General features: G+C 37.4%; 1 protein-coding gene across 3 annotated transcripts in view; it reads right to left on the bottom strand.

Moving 5' to 3' along the window:
* The window catches only part of GOLGB1 (golgin B1), an 82,915-nt gene that overhangs the window by 57,876 nt on the left and 757 nt on the right, over positions 1-24,282 (bottom strand). For 2 of the 3 annotated variants that reach the window (XM_069079637.1, XM_069079638.1), the window contains exons 2-6: positions 22,448-22,522; positions 10,937-11,031; positions 10,101-10,253; positions 9,538-9,696; positions 53-184 (exon numbers count right to left, since the gene is read on the bottom strand). In XM_069079637.1, the coding sequence (XP_068935738.1) occupies positions 53-184; positions 9,538-9,696; positions 10,101-10,253; positions 10,937-11,029 (537 nt within the window). In that variant the 5' untranslated portion in view covers positions 11,030-11,031; positions 22,448-22,522. Of the gene's footprint in view, positions 1-52; positions 185-9,537; positions 9,697-10,100; positions 10,254-10,936; positions 11,032-22,447; positions 22,523-24,096; positions 24,246-24,282 lie in introns of those variants that run through there. The other variant, XM_069079639.1, reaches the window with a different exon arrangement.

The raw sequence follows: 24,282 nt of genomic DNA on the forward strand, positions 1-24,282 counted from the left end.
ATATTTGTAATCTCTATAGGCATTGTGAATATGGCATTGCTGATACACCTACCTGTGCTGCATTTTCTGCTTGCACTTGACGGAGTTGGGTTTGTAGGCTGCTAATTAGTTCCTCCTTCTCCTGGAGTTTTTCTTTCAGCATTTCAAATCCTTCCATCTTCTCTTCTTTAGGAGGTGAGTCACACTGAAGGCATAAAGTAACCGATTTAAACAAAACAACTTCTTTAGCTCTTTACTATTTGCTCTACGATCTATTCTATCAACCAACCAATAAGCATTTGTAAAGCACCTATTGTATACTAGGCATCCCTAGACTTTCTCAAAGACCTATCAATTTTTCCCTCTTGAATCCACCCTTTTCTCTTCATTCTGATGCCCTCCTCAGAACTAATCATTTCTTGTCTAAAACACAGCACTAGATTCCTTGTTAGGTACCAGGTCTCTGCCTCTTCCAATCTATCTCAAATACAACAGCAAGGTTCACTTTCCCTGGCTGTCATTTTGATCACGTTACTTTCTTTCTTTTTTTTTTTTTAAGCAATTGGGGTTAAGTAACTTGCTCAAGGTTGCACGGCCAATTATTTCTGGGTGTGGTGCTAAGGATCAGAGCCCTGATTCCATCCTAGGTCATCCCGACTCTGGGGCTGGTGCTCTTACTCACTGAGCCATCTGGCCGCCCCTGTTACTTTCCTTCTTAAGTCCATATAATGATCTCTTAAATCAAAATATTAACTACCTGTGATTTTAGATGTCTGTTAAAAATCAAGTAAAAGATTGGGAAAATGAACAAAGAACAGAAAAAAATTCTGACCATAGAAACTTACCATGGTGACAAGGAAAATCAAAACACATACTCAGAAGAAGGTAAGAAAATCAAAGCTCCTACATCCAAAGCCTCCAAGAAAAATATGACTGTTCTCAAACCATGGAAGAGCTCAAAAAGGATGGTGAAAATCAAGGTAGAAAGGTGGAGGAAAAATGGGAAGGGAAATTAATGATGCAAGAAAATCATGAAAAACAAGTCAACAGCTTGGTAAAGGAGACAAAAAATACTGAGGAGAATAACATCTAAAAAGTAAACTAGGTCAAAACGTAAAAAAGGTACAAAAAGTCAATGGGGAGAAGAATACCTTAAAAATTAGAATCGGCCAAATGGAAAAGGACGTACAAAAGCTCACTGAAGAAAACAATTCCTTAAAAATTAGCAATGGGCAAATGGAAGTTAATGACACAATAAAGAAACAATAAGACAAAAGCAAAAGAATGAAAAAATAAAAGAAGACAATGTGTAACATGTCACTGGAAAAACTACTGACCTGGAAAAGATATTCAAGAGAGATCATTTAAAAATGATTGGACTACCTCGAAGCCATGATAAGAAAAAAAAAAAAAAACCTAGATACCATCTTTCAAGAAATTATCAAGGAAAACTGCCCTGATATTCTAGAAGCAGAGGGTAAAAGAGAAATTGAAAGAATCTACCATTCACTGCCTGAAAGAGATCCCAAAATAAAAACTCCCAGGAATATTATAGCCAAATTCCAGAACAGAGAAAATACTTCAAGCAGCCAGAAAGAAACAGTTCAAGTATCATGGAGATACAATCAGGATAACACAAAATTTAGCAGCTTCTACTATAAAGTATTCGAGGGATTGGAATATTATATTCCAAAGGACAAAAGATCTAGGATTACAACCATGAATCACCTACCTAGCAAAACTGAGTATAATCCTTCAGGAGAAAAAAAATTTACATTCAATGAAACAGAGGGCTTTCAAGCATTCTTGATGAAAAAAACCAGAGCTGAACAGAAAGTCTGACTTTCAAATACAAGAATCAAGAGAAGCATGAAAAGGCAAACAGGAAAGAGAAATCATAAGGGACTTATTAAAGTTGAACTGCTTACATTCCAACATGGAAAGATGGTATTTTAACTCATGAGACCTTTCTCAGTATTAAGGTAGTTGGAGGGAATATATATACAGATAGACACAGAGCACAGGATGAGTTGAATATAAAGACATGATATCTAAAAAATAAAACTAAGCGGTGAGAGAGGAATGTATTGGGAGATGGAGAAAGGGAGAGATAGAATGGGGTAAATTGTGTCACATAAAAGAGGCAAGAAAAAGATTTACAATGAAGGGGAAGAAGGGAGAGGTGAGAGGGAATGAATAAACCTTACTCTCATCAGATTTGGCTTCAGGAAGGAATAATATACACACTCATACCCTATAGAGAAATAGGGAGAAGGGGATGGAAAGGGGTGATAGAAGGTAGGGCAAATCGGGGGAGGTGGTAGCCAAGAGTAAATACTTTTGAAAAAGGACAGGGTCAAAGGAGAGAATAGAATGGGGGGTGGGACAGGATGGAGAGAAATATATTTAGTCTTTCACAACATGAATATTATGGAAGTATTTTCCAAAACTACACATGTATAACCTATATTAAACTGCTTGCCTTCTCAATTAGGGTATGTGAGAAGGCAAGAAGCAAGAAAATTTGGAACTCAAAGTTTTAAAAACAAATATTTAAAATTATTTTTACATGGAACTGGGAAATAAGATGTAGGAATTAAGGAATGAGAGAAGAATGTACTGGGAGAAAAGGAAAGGGAGAGGCAGAATGGGGTAAATTATCTCACATAAAAGAGGCAAGAAAAAGTTTTTATACTGGAAGGGAAGAGGGGGGAGGTAAGGAAGAGTGAGTGAATCTTACTCTCATCAAAACTGGTTCAACGAGGGAATAACATACATGCTCAATTGGGTATCAAAATCTATCTTACCCTACGGGAAAGGAGGAGGGGAAAGGGATAAAAGAAGGGGGATGGGGTGTTACAGAAGGGAGGGCAGATTGGGATAGGGGGTAGTCAGAAGCAAAACACTTCTGAGGAGGGACCAGGTGAAAGAGAGAGAATAGAAAAAATGGGGTGGGAATGGAAGTATGGAAGGAAATACACTTAGCAAGAATAACTGTAAAAAAAAATTTAAAGCAAGTTTCTCTGATAAAGGTCTCATTTTTCAAACATATAGAGAACTGAGTCAAATTTATAAACATAAGAGCCATTCCCCAATTGATAAACCACAAAAATATATTAAGTTTTCAGACAAATTAATCAAAGATATCTATAGCTCTATGAAAAAAATACTAACTCACTATTATGGAGAAATTCAAATTAAAACAATTCTCATATCTATTAGATTGGCTAACAGGACAGAAAAGGAAATGCAAATGGTGGAGTGGATATGGGAAAAATGAGACACTAATGCACTGTTGGTGTTTTGAACTGATGGATTCAACCATTCAGTAGAACAATGTGAAACTCTGCCCAAAGACCTATAAACCATGCATACCTTTTGACCTAGTAATACCAATACTAGGTCTGTATCCCAAAAGAGATTAAAAAAAAAAAAGGAAAAGGACCTATATGCACAAAAATATCTATAGCAGTTCTTTTCTGGTGCCAAAGAACTGGAAGTTGAGGGGATGCCCAACAATGGCATGTCACTGGAAATGGCTGAACAAACCATGGTATGTGATTATGATGGAATAAGTAATGATGAGCAGGATGCTCTCAGAAAAACCTGTAAAAGATTACATAAACTGATGCAAGTGACATATACTATGTACAAAGTAACAGCAATATTTTAAGATGACCAGCTATGAATTACTTAGCTATTCTCTGCAATACAGTGATCCAAGACAACTCTGGAGGACTTAGGATGAAAAACTCTGCGCCATCCCCAGAGAAAGAACTGATGGTGTCTGAATACAGATTGAAGCATACCTTATTTTTCTTGGGGTTTTTTGAGGGGAGAGGTGGTCTATGTTCTCTTTCAGAACATATAACCATTATGGAAATGTTTTGTATGACTACACCTATATAACCCATATCGAATTGCTTGCCTTCTTAATGAGAATGGGTAGAGAGACAGGAAGGGAGAGAATTTGGAACTCAAAGTTTTAAAAATGAATATTAAAAATTGTTTTCACATGTAATTGGGGAAAAATAAAATACTATTTTTTTTTAAAAGGACAATGATCTTTCTTCTAAAGTTGGCAAAAACTTCTCCAACTCTGCTCATTTGCTAGATTCTTCTTCTCCACCTCTGGACAAGAGTTAGGAATGCAAGTATTTTTCGTTTTTTCTTCTCCCTTCTGTTCTGTTTTTCTTCAGAGACTCAAAGGATAATTCATATGTCTAATAAATCTACACTGTCCTAGGAAAAAAAATCGTTCCAGATTCATAAAACTTCCATAAAGCTTTCCCCAACACAACTGCAAAAGCTTCAAGTCACTTTGATAACTTGTAATTCTCTCTCTCTCTCTCTCTCTCTCTCTCTCTCTCTCTCTCTCTATATATATATATATATATATATATATTTAGAACATGTAAATTAAATGATCAAATTATGCTTGTGTTGACATTTCTGTCTCAACTTAATTATCCTCAATGGTGACTGATTATTTACTCAAATAATAATAACCTTTTTTAAATTAAATTGACTATTGTGTGTAAGTCACTCTGGGAGGCTCTTCAGGGGTAATAAAAAGATAATTATGGCACATCTCTTTGCCCTCGAGAAATTCAATCAGAGAGTGGAAATAAGACAAATACAAATATGAAAAAATATAGAACAACAGAGGAAGAATTCTGTTTACAAAACCATGGAAACCAAGGAAAACAAAGTTTAAAGAAAATTTCATAAAAGAACAAGTCACCCCCAGGATATTTAAAGGTAAAACTGAAAAAATGACAAGACAAAATAAGAAAAAAAAATCTGTAAAAGAGTAACTCTTTCAATCACCAAAGACAGTAAAGCCAGTATATTTGGACTAATATCATAGTCCTTGATGAGTTTCTTGAAGAAATGGAAAGGCACTAAAGAAACAAAAGACAGGAAAATCAACTGAACTAGAGAAAGCATGCATAAACAGAGAAGAAAAGAAAACAATTTTGAAGGTATCAAGGGACTGATTCTAAAGGTATCTGAAGGAGAAGATACTAACAGTGCAGAAAAAAATCTGATGCATATAAAACTACACATACTAAGGTTTTGGAGAGGAACAGGCAAGTTCAATATTCCATCGCAGACAAGCAATATTCCAAAGTAAACTATTTCTTTTTTTTTTTAATAATTTAACTGGAATTTATTTCTCATCATTTCATTCTTTTCCCAAATTTTTTATTTATTTTTAGTTTTCAACATTCACTTCCACAAGATTTTGAGTTACAATTTTTTCTTTCCCCATTTTCCCCCTACCTCCCATACCAAAATAGCAAGCCTACTAAATATCCCTTCCCCCCATCTGTTCTCTCTTGTATCCTCCCCTTTCACCCCACTAACTTTCTAGTAGGGTAAAATGGGTTTCTATACCCCAGTACCTGTATACCTTATTTCCCAGTTGCATGGAAAAAAAACAATTTTTAAACATTTGTTTTTAAAACTTTGCGTTCCAGAGTTTCTTCCTTTCTTCCTTCCTCACCCACCCCCACTGGGAAGATAAGCAATTCAATATAGATTGTATATGTGTAGTTACCCAAATCATTTCCAAAAGGAGTTATATTGTGAAAGACTAGCTATATTTCCCTCCATCCTATCCCACCCCCCACTTAATTCTATTTTCTCCTTTGACCCTTTCCCTTTTCAAAAATGTTTGCTTCTAACTACCCTCTCCCCCAATCTGTTCTCCTTTCTATCCTCCCCCCTCTTATCCCTTATCCCCCTATTATCCCGTAGGATAAGATACCCAATTGAGTGTGTATGTTATTCCCTCTTTAGGCCAAATTCAATGAGAATGAGGCTGTCCCATTCCCTTTCACCTTCTTGCTCTTCCCCTCCATTTTAACAGTTTTCTCTCGCCCCTTTTTTATGAGATAATTTACCCTAACCTATCGCTCCCTTTCTTCTCCCAATAAATTACTCTCTCACCTCTTAATTTTATCTTTTAGACATCATCCCTTCATATTCAACTCATCCTGTGCCCTCTTTGTATACATGAACATACAAATGCTCACTCACATATATATTTATATACACATATATCCTCCTATACATACATATATATGTACACATATATATATATATACACACATATATATTCCCTCCAGCTATCCTCATATTGAGAAAATTCTTATGAGTTATCATTTTTCCATGTAGGAATAGTTCAACTTTAATAAACTGCTTATGATTTCTTTTTCCTGTTTACATTCTCATTCTTCTCCTGGTTCTTGTAGTTGAAAGTCAATTTTCTGTTCAGCTCAGGTTTTTTCATCAAGAATGCTTGAAAGTCCTCTATTTCATTGAATGACCATATTTTCCCCTGTAGCATTATACTCATATTTTTCTGGGTAGGTGATTCTTGGTTTTAGTCCTAGCTCCTTTGACCTCCAGAATATCATATTCCAAGCCCTTCACTCCCTTAATGTAGAAGCTGCTAGGTCTTGTGTTATCATGATTGTGTTTCCAAAATACTCAAATTGTTTCTTCCTGACTGCTTGCAGTATTTTCTCCTTGACCTCGGAACTCTGGAATTTGGCTTTAATATTCCTAGGAGTTTTCTTTTGGAGAACTTTTTCAAGAGGTGATTGGTGAATTCTTTCCATTTTCTATTTTGCCCTCTGGTTCTAGAATATCAGGGCAATTTTCCTTGAGGATTTCTTGAAAGATGGTGTCTAGACTCTTTTTTTTGCTCATGGCTTTCAGGTAGTCCAATAATTTTTAAATTCTCTCTCCTGGATCTATATTCCAGGTCAGTGTTTTTTCCAATGAGATATTTCACACTGCCTTCTATTTTTTCATTTGTTTGGATCTGTTTTATAGTATTTTGCTTTCTCATAAAGTCATTGCCTTCCAATTGCTCCAATCTAATTCTGAAGGAGTTATTTTCTTCAGTGAATTTTTGAAATTCCTTTTCCATCTGGCAAATTCAGCTTTTTAAAGCATTCTTCTCCTCACTGGCTTTTTGGGCCTCTTTTGCCATTTGAGTTAGTCTATTTTTTAAGGTGTATTTTCTTCAGTGTATTTTTGAGTTTCCTTTAGCAGGCTGTTGACTAGCTTTTCATGACTTTCTTGCATCATTCTCATTTCTCTTCCCAATTTTTCCTCCACTTCTCTTACCTGATTTTTCAAAATCCTTCTTGGGCTCCTACATGGCCTGTAACCAATTTCATGTTTTTCTTGGAAGCTTTTGACGCAGGAGTTATGACTTTGCTGTCTTTCTCCCGCTCCATGCCTTGATCCTTTTTGTCCCCAAAAAAGGATTCTATGGTCTGTTTGTGCTTCCTGTACTTGCTCATATTGGCAGCCAATTACTTGACTTTTGAGCTCTTTGCCGCAGCAGAACTCTGCTTCCAGAATGGAGAGAGCTATGTCCCAAATCGCTGGGGTTTTTGCAGCTGCCAGAGCTATTACATGGGTGCCCACTCTACAGCCTCCACACACTCTGGCTCACTGGTCACATACCCAGGACCACCGCTCAAGACCGCAATCCGGATCCAAGTAGGTCAAAGCAAAAGCGATTACCCTATGAATAGTCGCTTGGTCCCCCTACAGTCTGCAGGCCAGGAGCATCAGAAGCAGCCACACGGCAATGGCTGCAGCCACCGTGCCTCCTCCACTTCTCACTCCAGGGGCAGCAGCCAGACCGCGCTCCCCCTTGTTCCCAACAAAGTTCCACACTGACCTTTTACTTTGTCTTTGGATTTTTGTACTACAGCTTCTGGTGATTTACTCTTGAGAAGTTTGCTCCAGCTGCCGCTGCTGGTTTGGGCTGCCCTGGGGTTAAAACCGCGGCTCAGTCGGGACTGTGCGCTACTCCCAGCACGATGTGATGGACCCTTCCTGCTGGCCTTCCAGGTTTCCTTCAGCGGGAGATTTGTTTCTGACACTTTCTGGGTTCTGTACCTCCAAAGTTTGTTTAGAGTCATTTTTTACATGTATTGGAGGAGGTGGAAGCTGGAGCTGCATGGAAGTCCTGTTTCTACTCTGCCATCTTGGCTCCGCCTCCTCCAGTAAACTATTTCTTTACCATCATACAACTGACTGAGAGATGAAGAGAATTTTAAAATCCCCCTATGCTAATAGTTCACTGGCTAAAAAAAATACAGGTTACTACTTATAGCAAATCTTGGCCTTAAATGCTATTCTCTAACAAGGCAACTTCCAAGCACATGTCAAAGTTACACAAGGTATCTTGAAAAATATTACAGGGGTAACTTTGTTCAACAGCCCTCTGATTATTAATATAAAGCAAATAATAAAACAGGGAGATGTATGTTACCCAAATGAGTTTGCCACAATAATGGAAGAGGTCTAGCACAGGGTTCAAATTAAATAGAGATTCTCTATAAATGATGAGGTCCTCCAGATACTCTTATTTGCAGATTACATTATGCTGACTGTATCAAGACTTGAAACACACCTGAATGACCTCCTAAATGATATCCATAATTGCAGAATTGAGAGTGGAAAGAGCCTTCAGCAGCCACCTAGAATAAAAGCCTTACATAAAAAGAACTTCCACCATAACATATCTAATAAATGGCCCTCCAGTCTCTGCTTAAAGATCTACAAAAAAAGCATAACAATTTCTCTTGAGAAAGTCCCTTCCAATTTTGGCCAGCTTAAACTATAGGAATCTTTTCTTGACATCAAACCTAAACTATCTTCTTTGCACCTTCTACCCTTAATCCTTCTTCCAAATGAGAGCCCATCAAGTATCTGAACATGGTCAGTGTGCACCCAGAGTCTTCACTCACTATGCTAAACATCTCCAGGTGCTTCAACTGGTCCGCAAATAACATGGATTCAAGGCCCACCATTCTAACTGCCCTTATCTGAACACTCGTTAGTTTATCAGTGTCTGTGGCCTTCAGAACTGAACACAATACTCCAGATGAACTGCGAGGAGGAAAGAGTACAGAGAAACTATTACTTCCTTATTACTGGAAATTCTGACTTCCTAATGTAGCCCAAGACTATATCAGATTTTTGGATGAATCTCTCTGACACAGGGGTAGAGACCTAGGTTTCCAAAAAAGGTCTCAAAGGGTGACACTCTCTTCCCTCCTAGCCTTTCTTTTAAACCCTGGATGGTATCAATGGGCAAGTTCAATGGCAAACAGAATTCTCCTGTTTAAAGCAACTACTGTCAGTCAGTTTAAAAGGTCAGCTACCACAAAAGATTCAGAAAAAGGAGTCTAAAGATAAGTCAAAACATGACCAGGTCATAGCAAGGCTTGCTTTTTCTTCCCAACAACAACCATGTAATCTCCTTTCTTCATATCCTTTATCTTCTCTCTCCCTTGTGCTAGGTAAGATTTTTGTTACTATTATCTGAAAATGGTGACCAATTTAGTAGGCATTTCATGTCCCTGTTTTCTATATGACTTCTATTCTTCCTGCATCTTGATATCTTGCCTGAAATTATAAGCTTCCTTGTCTGACAATGTAACATCTGGAGCTTATGATATATTTTGACACCACAGAAGATGAATGCATTGAAAATATTTATTATACTCAATTCACCCATACCTTGTCATGGAGCTGCAGTTTCTCTGATTGTGGTTCTTGAGATGACCCCATCCCAACTTGTGCCTTCATCTCTTCCATACGTTTATTCAGGGAAACTAATCGGGCCTTGGCCTGAAGCTTCAATCTTGTCATTTTCATGTCTGCAGCTTTTCTTTCTTCCTACCAGAGAATAATGATGCTAAATGAAAAGACATTTATTTACTCACCAGTTAATTTGTACTTAATGACAGTGAATTTTAGTAGGCACCATCTATATGCTAGAGCAGGGGTTGGGGAACCTGAGGCCTCAAGGCCACATCTCGTCTCCTAGGTCCTTGGGTTTGGCCTTTTGACTGAGTCCAAATTTTATAGAACAAATCTTTTTATTAAGGGAATTTGTTCTGTGAAGTTTGGATTCAGTCAAAGCGCCACATTTGAGAACCTAGAGGGCCACACGTGACCTTGAGGTCACAGGTTCCTTAACCTTGTAGGAATATAATATAGTATTCGTCTTTAATGGGCAGAGAGGAACCAAAATGAATTATACATCTTTTATCAAATACTTTGAAAGAAAAAAAAAGTACCTCTAAAATAATATCTTTCTGCTGTAACTGACTATCTTTCTCTTGAATTACATCCTTCAGCCGTATTACCAGCTGTTCTGTGTGGGCCAATCGCTCCAGAATATCCTCATTTGTTCCATTGTTAAATGCCATGTCAGGCTCTTGTGTTAGATCCTAAAATTGGAAAAAAAAAAACCATCAAAAATAGCAGGACAACACACTTTTAATCTGATATAAATTCCTTCATTCCTACCTTCTTTTTTTTTGGTCTGCTTAGTTTCCTTTTTAATTAAAAAAAAAAAAATCTTTTCATACCCTTATCTTCTTCCCATCTCAATACATTTCTTTTCAGATTACATTAACATAAAAAGATCCCTTCTACATCAGCCAGTAGAAACATTACATAAAACAAGAGAATGAACAATTAAATGCAACAGTAAATGCAAAAGGATATTAGGAACACAGCAACCCTCTCCACTTATCATCTCAAATCTTTCCTCTGAAATACAGTGGAAGTTATATTAGTGCTGTTTTTAAAAAACCAGAGGGGGACCACATAGCTAGAATGATCTAATCCCTACCCAGAATTTAGTTTTTGTCCAGTGGTGCCTTTCTCACATTCTTTAGCCACACATATACAAATCCTATCCTGTCCTATAGAAGCATTGACAGGGAGAAGAATTATTTTTCAAAGTTCACCCTGCTACAAATCTAGATATTCATTAAAGTATAAATCTAGAGCAAGAAGTTCTTATAGTAAAGGTAAGACATTCCCCTTATCTACTACATTCTTTTTCTCCAAAAAAAAAAGCAATGAGAATGAATCTTATTATCTCACAATAAGAAAAACTACTTACTGGATTTAGAGGCTCCACTATATCACCATCAGTGCCATCCCCTGATAACCCCTGAAGAACAGTGTTTGCTATTCCTGACAAACGGCTCAGCATTTCTGCAACAGAAGAGCAGTGTCAAAATTAAGGCACCTTCAAAAGGTGATGGGCTTCTTTTTATTGACACAGCTTACATCATATACAAGGGATATAATAAAATACCAAGCTGGTAATCATCAGATGGAATCTGTGCTAGTATTAAGGAGGTTTCTTTTTTTTTTCTTTCCTTTTCAATTATGTCTTCAAAGAGCTGCTACAAAAAAATTCATATACACATAAACTCATATTGGTATTTCTAACTACAGCTACACAAAGATTTGAGTCACTATAAGTAAAAGCCTCTTAAAATTTTTACCTACTTATATGGGAGATAATATGCTTAGACAGTGAGGTTTAATGGCTCTTTATTTTAATATGCCCTCACATACAAATAACACTCACTTGTGGTCAGCTGTCAAATCTAGATACTTTCTTTTTGTGCTGTTAATTTTAACTGAGTTATGGTCTACTCATATCTGGAAGGGTCAGAGAGAGTATAACATGTGTCCTTGTAGCTACAAGTTAGGTTCCTTGCTTAAATTATATGGTAAGGATTCCCTTACAAAATACATAGAGTAACTATTCCAGAAGAATAATCTTTTCCTTTAAAATGCAAATCTTCCAAAAAGTTTTTCTATAATAATTCCACCAACCTTCTAACCTTCCAGCACAATTTCTGATCCCATCTCCTCAATTTACTTTTTAAATGATGGTTTTGATCTTTCAGAGTTATATTAAGTGTATGTGTTTTCATAGCAAAAATACATTCACTATTCATTATCAGAATAGACTATGTACAAGTCAAACTTGTACAAGGGTTTATACCTAAGTTTTATGCATTTTGCTAACTAGATCATAGGAAATATTTTCTTTGGACCAGAAAATATTCATTAGGGGCAGCTAGGTGGCACAGCCAATAGAGCATGGCCCCTGGAGTTAAGAGGACCTGAGCTCAAATTCAGCCTCAGACACTTAACACTTACTAGCCATGTGACCTTAGGCAAGTCACTTAATCCCAACTGCCCTGCCTTCCCCCTCCCCCCCCAAAGAAATCATTCATTAGCTACTACATTGAATCTCACTTCTAGAATGTCAACACTTCCTTATCTGTTAGAACACTAGGCAGGTCACTTAACCTTTCCCTAGCTCAATTTCCTCCTCTATAAAAAGAAGGGGGTGGAGAAGGGATTAGACTCAATGACCTCTAAGGTCCATTCTAGCTCTAAACCAATTATCTTGGATCCTCTTCTACTTAGAGAAGTAGGTGTATTTCTCTGGACAGTGGAGACAGTAGACAGTGGCTGTGAAATTAAAGGAACTGGATTCAAATTCTACTTTTAATTCTTAAAATTTTTAAGACTTTGGGCAAGACACTTGACTCATCTGTAAAATGAGGGGACTGGACTAGATGATCTATGAGATCTCTTTAAGCTCTAAGTCCATGATCTCTAAGGTCCCTTTTAACTTTCAATCTTATGATTTTTTTTAATCAAATGCTTTATTAGAAATATTAAACGGTGAGTCAAGGCAGCAGAGTAGAAAAAGGACTTCCACAGGGTTCTGGCTTACACCCCCTCCAATTCATGTAAAAGGTGATTCTGAAGAAACTTTGGAGCTACAGAACCCACAAAATGACACAGAGAAGCTAACCTCCCGCTGAGAACAGCCCGGCAGGAAGCAGCCAGCCCAGCACTCTGGGAGCTGAGCCCAGCCCCACATGAGCTGGAGGATATAGCTTCAGGGCAGGCCTGACCAGCCACAGACTGGAGGGACTTGAGATCCCCAACAGCTGTGGCAGTTTCCAGAATTATCAACCCATAAATGCCAAAGACAAAGTGAGAGGTCAGTTCAGTGTGGACTTTGGGATCTAGTAGTTCAGGAGTGCGATCTGGCCTTTATCCCCTGGAGGGAGAAGCAGGTGAGGCGCAGCAGCCCTACTCCTGGCCTGCAGATTGTAGGGGGACCAAGCAACCAGTCTGAGGGGTAATCACTCTTGCTTTAACCTGCTTGGATCTTGATTGCAGCCTAGGGTGGAAGTCCTGGGGTGTGTGACCAGCTTGCCAGAGCTTGTGGAGGCTTCAGAGAGGGCACCCAACTAATACCTTCAGCAGTTGAGAAAACCCTAGCAATTGGGACAAAGCTCCCCTGTCTGGTAGCAGAGTCCTACTGTGGCAAAAAGCCCAAAAGTCAAGTCACTGAGTAGCAACACGAGCAGGCAAAGGAAACAAACCAAGCAGAGCAACCCAAATTTACACTCCACTATTCTGGGGACAAAAAGGACTAAAGCATGGAACAGGAGGAAGACAACAAAGTCAGAACTCCTGCACCAAAAGCTTTCAAGAAAAATACGAGCTAGTTACAGGCCATAGAGGACCTTAAAAAGGATTTTGAAAACCAAATATGTGAAGTGGAGGAAAAAGTGGGAAGAGAAATGAGAATGATGCAAGAAAATTATGAAATGAGAGTCAACAACCTGACTGAAGAAAATAACACCTTAAAAAATACATTAACTCAAATGGCAAAAGAGGCTCAAAAAGGCAATGAAGAGAAGAATGCCTTAAAAAACTGAATTTGCCAGATGGAAAAAGAATCTGAAAAGCTCACTGAAGAGAATCATTCCTTCAGAATCAGATTAGAGCAAATAAAAGCTAGTGACTTTATGAGAAATCAAGATAGTATTAAACAGATTCAAACAAATGAAAAAATAGAAGGCAATGTGAAAGACCTCATTGGAAAAACCACTGACCTGGAAAACAGATCCAGAAGACATAATTTAAAAATTACTGGACTACCTGAAAGCCATGATCAAAAAAAGAACCTAGAAATCATTCTTCAAGAAATTCTCAAGGAAAACTGCCTTGATGTTTTAGAACCAGAGGGCAAAATAGAGGTTGAAAGAATCCACCTGAATCCTGAAAAAATCCCCAAAACTCCTAGGAATATTATAGCCAGATTCCAGAATTCCCAGATCAAGGAGAAAATGTTACAAGCAGCCAGGAAAAAACAATTTGACTACTGTGGAAACACAATCAGGATAACAGAGGATCTGGCAGCTTCTACACTGAGGGATGGAAAGGCTAGGAATATGATATTCCGGAGGTCAAAGGAGGTGGGATTAAAACCAAGAATCACCTACACAGCAAAACTGAGTATCATGTTTCAGGGGAAAATATGGTCATTCAGTGGAATAGAGGACTTTCAAGCATTCTTGATGAAAAAACCAGAGTTGAATAAAAAATCTGACATTCAGATACAAGAAGCAGGAGAAGCATGAGAAGGTAAACAGGGAAAAGAAATCATAAGGAACTTACCAAAGTTGAACTATTTACATCCCTATATGGAAAATCAATTAATTGTAACTGATGAAACTTTTCTCAGAATGAGAATAGTTGAAGGGAACAGAAATGTGTGTGTGTGTATATATATATATGTGTGTGTGTGTATATATATGTATATACACACACACACACACACACATATATGAATGTATGTGTATATGTGTGTGTATATATTTAATAGGAAGGGATGATACTTAAAAGGAGAAATTAAGAGGTGAGAGGAATATAATCAGAGGAGATGGGGAGAGTATCAAATGGGGTAAACTATATCATATAGAAGAAGCAAGGGAAAATGGTTACAATGGAGGGGAAGAACAGGAAGGCAAAAGGGAATGGGTCAACCTCATTCTCACTGAATTCGGCTTAGGGAGGGAATGACATACACACTAAATAGGGTATCTCACCCTATTGGAGAGGAAGGGGATGAGAGGGGGGATGGTGGAAGGGAGGGCATGAGGACAGTTGGAAGCACCCACTTTTGAAAAGGGACAGGATCATAGTAGAGAATAGAACAAGTGGGAGGTGGGATAGGAGGGAGGGAAATAGAGTCAGTCTTTTACAATATATTCACTATGGAAACGTTTTGCATAGCTACACACACGTACAACCTATACTGAATTGCATATCTTTCCAGTAAGGGTGGGTGACAAGGGAGGAAGGGAATGAATCTGGAATTCGAAGTTTTAAAATCAAATGTTTAAAATACATACATACATCCACACATATGTACATATATATACTGTTATTAATTTTATTTTACACGTAACAGGGAAATAAGATATACAGGCACTGGGGAATATAGATCCAACATGCCCTACTGGAAAGTCGGAGGGTATATAGGAGAAGATATGGGAGACAGCAGATTGGAGGAGGGGATATCCACTGGGATCGCTATTTTGCGGTGGTGGGTAGGGGAAAATCAGGAAGAAAATTTGCAAATCAAAATCTTGTGGAAATGAATAATGTAACCTAGAAGCTAATAAAGCATTTGAATAATAAAAAAATAAATGAACATAATAAGTGCCTAATTAAAAAATATATATATATATATTAAACATCAATACTACTACTGGTTCTACTTTTTTTCACTTTGTATCATTTCATAAAGGTCTTTCCAGGCTTCTTTGTATTCTTTATATTTTATGTTCTTATTAGTATTATAATTTTTCATTAAACTAATGTAACATAATTGTATCATTATTGGACATTTCAGGCTACTTGCCATTGAAAAAATTATTATTAACACTGCCGTGAAAATCTTTGAAACATGCTGCTCTGATTTTGTGAGCTTTGTTTCTAAAATGGAGAAAATAAGTTAAATTTCTCAAGAATCCTAAACTTCTATATCTAATACCTGGAATTCTTGAACTTTTCCTTTCTAATCTAGGTCACATTAGACACACATATTAGAACTCGCAAAAGAGGTCATCACAGGTGAAGCCAGCAGTAAACATCCCTATCTGATGATTCAAAGTGTACAATTAGACTATGATCTATATAGAAGCACAATTTTTCTAATAATTAGTACACAGGTAAGTACCAAGCTGTCCTTAAAATTTCTGCTGTCTTCTCTTCAGTTATAAGCCTAGAACAAAAATTATGATAATCAAAAACCTCTTTATTATGTACCTAATTGTATATACCACTATTCAAAGAAAATGATAATAGAATCTCACCTATCTATGCCACACCTACTAAATCTCAAAATTTTCCAGGTAATTGTAGCAGCAAGCACCCCAAGCGCGTTCTCAGGGTTTGCAGCTACCACAGGTTCTTGGATCTGCTTTGTTAAAGGAAAGCAACTCAAAATGGGTTAACAAGCTTACTTTAATCAGTCAGACATATATCGTTTACCTTATTCAGGAGAAAAGGTCAGCACCCTGAATCTCAAAGTATACAGGCATAATTATCAAGACAGAAACATCAAGTAGACATTTCCAAACTGCCCAACCATTACATCCATACCCAGTCAACATCTGGGTTTCCACATTCTGGGTTTTTCAAAGCCGGGGGACTCTCAACAACGGCTTCCCAGAATTCAGATCAAATCACAGAACACTTCTCAAAGTGAGTCCCAAAACAAAGCTACACATCAGTGCTTATATAGCCTTCTCCTGGCTCAGAGAATGTAACAACCTTTTTGACCCACTGGCCAATCAAAAAATATCTACTGAAAAACAAGCCTCCCTCCCCAGGCTTCTGGTGCACTTTAGCCTAGGGGCAGGGAAGATCTTTAAATCTGCATTTCCATTACAGTAATTTAGGAAGGTATTGGGCAGGGACGGGGGATTTCATTTTAAAGATAATAATAAATACTTTTCAAGTATTTGTTAAAAGATGTCACCAAGGGGCAGCCAGGTAGTACAGCAAGTAAGAGCATCATTCCCAGTGTTGGGACGACCTGGGGATCTAATCCAGGCTCAGACACTTAGCACCCACCCAGAAACACCTGGCCCTGTAACCTTGAGCAAGTTACTTAACCCCAATTGCTCTTAAAAAAAAAAAAGATGTTGCCAAAAGTCAGTACACTCTTAAGTTTTGTTAACTTAAAACTGCACAAAGACTTCTGGGACATCCTGTATAATAACAGCTTGATTTATACTTAAGATGTTTTGACACAGTTACAAATGATTTATAGTTACAAAGAGTTTTTGCATACATCATCTAATTTACTTCTCATAATCATCTTATAAAGAAGACAGCACAAGTGTTATTATATACATTTTAAAAATAAGGGTAAGCATTAATGTGGCATGCTGTGACAGGTAGGGTAGTCAAGTAGTAAGTATGCTGGTCTTGGTGTTAGTAGAGACCTGGGTTCAAATCTTGACTGACGCTGACTAGCACCTGTGATCAAGGGTAAGACAGGCCCAACTCCATCATCTGTAAAATGGTGATAATATCACCTGTATCTATTTCATTGGCTTGTTCTGAAAATCAGATGAGATACTGTATGTGAAGTGCTTTGTGAACTTGAGAAAAGTTTATACAAATGTTAACGATTATTTCAACTCCATATACACTCAAATGCCAAGTTCTGTATTTCTTTGCAACCTCACTAAATTGAAACTCTTTCTCATCAACTCTCTCAACCTGATTAACTACTTATATATGAAAGGGCCAGAAGGGCATAATATTTTATACTTTTCACTAAGAACTATTCTGATGCAAACGTGTGGTATGCTGATGGCCCTTGGCTGTCTGAGGCTATGCCATGGAAGCACAAGCTCTGACAAGGTCTTCTAAGCTAGTAATACTTTTGGTACAATCCCAGTAACAAAGAAATATAAAAAGGAGTTGATAAAGTTTATTTCATCTTAAGTTCAAGGACAATACAAAACATCCATTCACCAAGAATGTGGACACTTGAAATGTCCATAAGCACAAGTACATTTGCTGAGGACATAATGCTCCAAACCAAGTCAGTATGTACCTTGACATTTTTTTAGACTGGATCTGTGATTTCACTGAAAGAAGCAACTCCCAGTGAGAAAACTCCCTTCCATTAATGCTAATAAACACCAGCTTTGCAACCTATAGAGATCTGCCTGGAGCACTGAGAGATTGAGGAATTCTTCCAAAGTCAGTACATGTCAAAGGCAGAACTTGAACCTAGGTATTCCTGACTCCGAGGTTGCCTCTAGAGTCTAGAGTCCTCCCTCTTGAACTTGACCTTAGGTCAATAGGTACAATATAAAGTTAGCCATAGAGAAGGATAGCAAAAAATTATGTTGGGAAGTAAAGTTGAGATGAATAAAAAAAAAGGAAACAAAGGGTTATGGACGTAGGAATCATTTCAGAATCAGTTGTTGTACATGTAATCAGATCAACTGGTTACAGCCAAGAACAAAATGAACACAAAATTATGAGAATAAAAAAATTACAATAGTTCCAAGGCAACATATTTAAACATTTAAGGAAGTTGTTTACTCTGAAAAATGGAAATACAGTCGAATTCAACGAACACTTTTATTAAGCATCTACTTTGTGCACCTACTTTAACAAACTAGTGATACCAAGATGAAAAGTATCAGTTTCTGGATGTCCATCAAGTGGTGAATGACTAAACAAGTTGTGGTATATAGCCATGATGGAATACTACTATATCAACAACTTTGAGCAACCAAGCCATGTTGACTAGTATAAATACCCAAATTAGCTACAAAGAACTTATCTGCATCCAGAGAAAGAACTGATAAATAGAAGTAATGTATAGTATAGATTTATGTATATGTACATAACATGTTTCCCTGATAATAAGACACTGTCTTATTATTTTTTTGGAAAGAAAAACACCAGAGGACTTATTTTCAGGGGAGGGCTTATGTTGTCCTGCCTCAGCTCTCCTCCGCAGCACTGCTCTCAATGGCGGCAGCAAGCAAATCACTGGGGAAGAACAGGATGACGTGCTCACTGCTGCAGCTCTGATTGGATGCAGCTCGGAGCGCGGCGTGCGTTTCACCTGGGGGGGGGGGGACGGTGCATACAGAGGGTACCGTAATGTAGTGTGTAGCGCAGGGGATCACCTTCACTACAGTAGCAATCTCAATAGGGCTTATTTTGGGGGGAGGGCTTATTTTAGAGGAATCTTACACAGTAAGGGGAGGGCTTATTTTCGGGATAGGTCTTATTATCGGGGAAACACGGTATTTGTGTCTCATGGAGTGGGGGGGAAGCGAGAAGGAAAAAAAAGAAAGTTACATGATAACTTTATTACATATTTAAAAGGAAAAGTTAAGTTGTAGTTTCATATGTAATCCTCTTTTTTCTATTCTACTTTGTTATGGAAATGCCTATTTCATTTCTTAAGTTCTGAGTAAAAGGAAAAAATTTAATGGTTCCTTTCCTCAAGGAGCTAACATTCTACAGAGAAGATAAGACATCATCATCATATTATTATTATGGTAATTTCCAAGTGTTTTCCACATATTATCTTGTTTACTCCTCATAACAGCTCCATGCAGAAAAGACTATAGTTTTTGTTATTCCCCTTTTACAGATGAAAAAACTGAGATACATTAAGTGATTTATCTATGGTCATATAACTGGCAAATATCAGGCAGGATTCAAACCAAATCTCTGCCAACTCCAAGTCTTGTATTCTTTCCACTACAACATCTTGCCTTTTAAATATGTACCCCCCCAAAAGACAAATACAAGATAATTTGCGGAGAAAGACAGCATTGACAACTGGGGGAATGAGAGAAGGTTTCACGGAAGAGCTTATTTTCCTAAAAGAGGACTTGAACAAAGGATTCCAAAAGTCAGAGTTGAGAAAAGAAATGTATTCCAGGCTTGTGTTGATGCATGAAGGTAGCAATAAAACTGTTTAGTTTAGAGAACACAGCAATCTAGTTTGGTTAGAATATAGAGTTCTTTAAGAGGAGAAAGATGGCCAGATTATAGTAGGTCTTAAATGCCAAATGGAGGCATTTAAATCTTTTATTCTAAAGGCAACAAGGAACAATAGTGAAGCAGAGGAGTGACATGGTCAAACCTGTGCCTTAATTTGACATATTTGATAATTTGACAGCTCTGGGGGACATAAATAGGAAAAGTGACAGATTACAAACTGATAGAACAATTAGGAGGCTATCACAATAATCTAGGTGACATGATAGGAGTAGATATTGGGTCTGATACTTATTCTTTCTTAAATAAGTTTAAATAATTGTTTTTAAAATGCCACCACAGGGAAGGCAGAGCCAGAAACTGCCTCAGCCAGAAAACATTTGACCTCCTGCTAAGCAGTGACACTGCAGCCAAGGGCAACACCAGTTTAGCGTACAAGCCCATATTATGATTTAAGATTATTAGTACAATCACCTCATAAAATAGCTTAAAGCAGGAATGAGAAAGGAACCTGCTACCAAATCATCCCAAGAACTTAAGAGATGAAACTAGAAGGAAAATAAATAGAAATAAAATGGAAGACAACAACATTTCTAGAGAAATTTATTCTCATTATTTATGAAAGCAGAACCACAACATTTAGGCTATCCACTCCAGCAACCCCACTGCTATATGATTAAGTAGAAAAAACCTTGAAAATAAAATCAACAGGAACACATGGACCTGACCAATATATATTGAAGAAATCTATACGGTAAAAAAAACAAAATTCTAAAGCATTCCTAGATTGATTTTCAAGATCTCTTAAAGTGGAAAAGCATCCAAAAGAACGAAACGGATCATACATGGCATTATTACAAGAAAAAAGGAAAAAGCAATTATAAAGATTTCAAAAGTTCCCGCAATATCTTCTGGAGGGGGTCAATGTGCTTTCTCATTATTTCTATAAAATCTTTATCAAATGGTCTCTGCATATATGAAAAATATCCTAGATGAAAATGAGAAAACAGGTGTTTAATATAAAGGCACAGAAAAGATAAGATCCAAATGTTTTTATTATTTCTGGATCACCAAAAAAGCAATTCATTCCCTAAAGCAAAAACAGCTATAAAGACTGCTCCAAGAAGGAATATCTATCACACGTATGTTCAGGAGACAGGATTTCTTAATAGATGCAGCCATAAGGATAACTTTGGTCAATGATCTGCTGGATATCAACACTGATTGATCCATAAAGCAAGGAGATATAATCTCACCAAAGGTATTTCTAAGACATGATAAGAAGAAAAGGAGTTGGGTCAATCATATAGTGACAGTAGTAGGCTTAGAGATAACCTGAGAGTTGTACTGGTACCAATGAAACAGGAAAGGAACCAAAGGAAAACAGCCCGTGTATTAGATAGAAACTCCATGTAAGATAAAATGTCAACAAAAACTACATAGAGTAAAGATGAATGTATGGCTTCTAATTTGCACTAGGGAAAGGAATATCTATAATGTTAAGATCAAAGATGTGATGAATTGTCAAGGTCAAGAATAGGTACATTTTACAAGAGGAAAGCAAAAGTAACTACATACCTAGGATGGAGAGCTAAGATCACAAATATTTAACCTCCATGCTAAAAGGGTCAGGGTAGGAGGCCCTTCTCACATTAATATGAGAAATCTTTCACAAAGAAAGCAAACTCTCAGTATGGAAGAGAGCCAGTTTGCTAGAATTTAAGTAGAGTCTTTGCCCTTATCACCCCTTCCCATATTCCCCATTGTTATCAATTAAACTTTTAGTAGCCATTATACCCAGCACTGAATTAGTGTGTACAAAAAGCATAAGACTGGCCCTGTTCATAAAGTGCTTAAAATCTTGCTAAATAAAACACAGATACAGATATATATGACTAGTAAACATGCTAATATATGTATATTTTTAATTATACATCTATAGTAGCTTGGTAGAGTGAAAAGAGTAATGGACTTGGGAGTCAGAAGACCTAGGTCTGAATCCTGGTACTGCCATTTATCAACCATGTAACACTGGGCAATCACTTAGAATCTTTATTCATCAGTTTCCTCATCTGCAAAATGAGATTTAATATTGTAGTATTTACCTCACAGAATTCTTGTATCCAATAACATAACATATATAATAAAGTCCTTTGCAAGCCTGAAAGTGATGTGTGTACATGTAGTATAAGCGATCACATAGATATGTAATGTATGTAATATAAGCCATCACAATTCTATCACATAGCCAGCTTGGCAAAAAGTAAAGAAGATAAAATTTTAGGTAACAGAAATTATTAACAAGTAAAAATATTAACTAGAAAGTCTGGACTCAAGGTATACTCTACTGTTCCAGACTTATAAGCTTAGAATTACTTTCCAAGCTTAGCTTCATTTATATACATACATACATACACACACACACACACACACATATCCCATGGTAACAATTCCTGCATCTTTTCCACATCACAACGTTTATCCTACTCCTGACAACTAATGGTCTACTCCAGGTCTAGGTCACAACACAGAATTTAGAACTGGAAGGGATCTTAGAAGTCATCATCTAGTACAATACCTTCATTTCAGATTAGGAATCTGAGGCCCAGATAGACTGAGTGACTTGCCCTCAGCCTACCTGCTTCATACCTTACTATAATTAATAGTCTCCATCCCATTTCTACCTGGAAGTCATATTACAAAGAGCTGTAATTTTCCATATGATTGTTTTGATCACATCACTCACCTGTTCAGAAAGTTATAAGGGCTGCCAAATACTTTCACAACCAAATTAAAATTTTTCATGGGACTTTAGACGGACCTGGAAGGGAAAAGAGAACAAAAGCATGTTATGTACTCCTTATTTTTTAATTGATTTGATCCCCCCTGGTTAAAAGGCAAGGGATTTGGGTTAAATTTTTACCTCCTGTTTTTAAGTTTATTGAACTATTTCTTCTTGCTGACATTTTAAAAGGTTATAATAAAGACTTTTTAAAAAAAATCATTATTTTTAAAGCTTTATTGACCAATTGTCAACTTCCTTTTCATCACATGTGCTTTCCTTTATAATCCACATTATCATATGCTCCACCCCAACCAATTCAACAAGTATTTCTTATAAGCCCTCTACAAACAAAGCACTGCTCTAGGTGCTGAGGAATACAAAGACAAGATAGAAAACAAATATTAACAAGGAAGTCAGACTCCTCATTTTTCATTCCCCAACTCGTTTACCAACTCCATCTTCAAAGCATTATACCCCCTTTCCAACTACCAACCCCATTATTTCCCTCCTTCTAAACTCTGTGCAAGTGTCCTTTCCTATTAAGAGGCCTAACATACTGGACTCGAAATCACATCCAGAAATCTAGCCCCTGCATCCACACTTGTGGAATTTTGGGCAAATCACACAATCTCTCTGGATTTCAATTTCCCCATCTATAAAAACAAACATGCTTGACCTGTCTATCTCACAGGTTGTTGTGAGGTTCAAATGGAACAAAGTACATGAAAAAAGAAACTCCATGCAAAGGTGGTGCATTAAGAAGCCTGCAAGGTCTTACCTGGGCAGGTTAAGATACCTAAAGCTATCCATTAACGCTGGCATACCTGTTTATAACATTCATTCATTCGACAAACATCACCTATGTGTTAAGCACTGAGGATACAAAGAAGGACCATAAGAAAGTCCCTGCTCTCAAGAAACTTATGGCACTCTAATGACAAAGACAACATACAAACAAATATGTACAAAGTAATCTATATACAGAATAAACAGGAAATTATTAAGAGAGGGAAAGGACTGGCATTAAGAGGGGTTAAGGAAGGAAGCAACAGATTTGCTTTTGTGCTTTCCACTCTTCTACTTTTGCATTTGTTTTGCTAGTAGCCTTGGCTTGGACAGCCAGTGCCATCATTCATTCTTTCCTTCATCCAGTAAACATTTATTAAGTGCCTACTATGTGCCAGGCACAAGGCTAAGTGCTAGGGAAACAAAATGAGGCGAAAACAGTCTCTGCCCTTAAGGAGCTTGCAATCTACTGAAGTCAACATGCAAACAAATATATACAAAGCAAGCTAAATACAGGATAAATAAGAAATGATTAAAAGAGAAAGCACTGGAATTAAGAGGGGTTGGTTAATAACTGCTTATTATTAATAACCCTTTATTAAAAGGCCAATAAGGAAGCAAAAACCGATTTATGTTTGCCACTGTCCTTTACACTATTCCATTGCATTTGGTTTACTAGTCTCCCTGATTTAAGACAGCCAACGCCATAATGAAGGGCTGAGTTTCTGACGTAATCCTCATAGTTGCAGGCAAACAGAGCAAGCTCTTTCCCCTCTTTTTATGGGGGGGGGAGGGGAGAAAGAGAAAAGTAAATTGTCTCTCACGTTTTTCTTCCAGTTAATTCATAAATTTCTCAGAATGAAAATATCTGGGCAGATTTATCCTTGCTCTGCCCACTGATGCATGCACTACCTAGGGACATTTCAAAATCACTTAGAGCTCTCTTTTCGGGGGGTGGGGGTGGGTGGAATTCCGGTTCCCCGCCAGCTCCAACAGTCCTGGGGGGTCAC

This window comes from Petaurus breviceps, unplaced genomic scaffold (assembly GCF_028583685.1).
Source record: "Petaurus breviceps papuanus isolate PSGF00001 unplaced genomic scaffold, PetGlider_PUasm1.0 91067, whole genome shotgun sequence".
Lineage (NCBI taxonomy): Eukaryota > Metazoa > Chordata > Mammalia > Diprotodontia > Petauridae > Petaurus > Petaurus breviceps.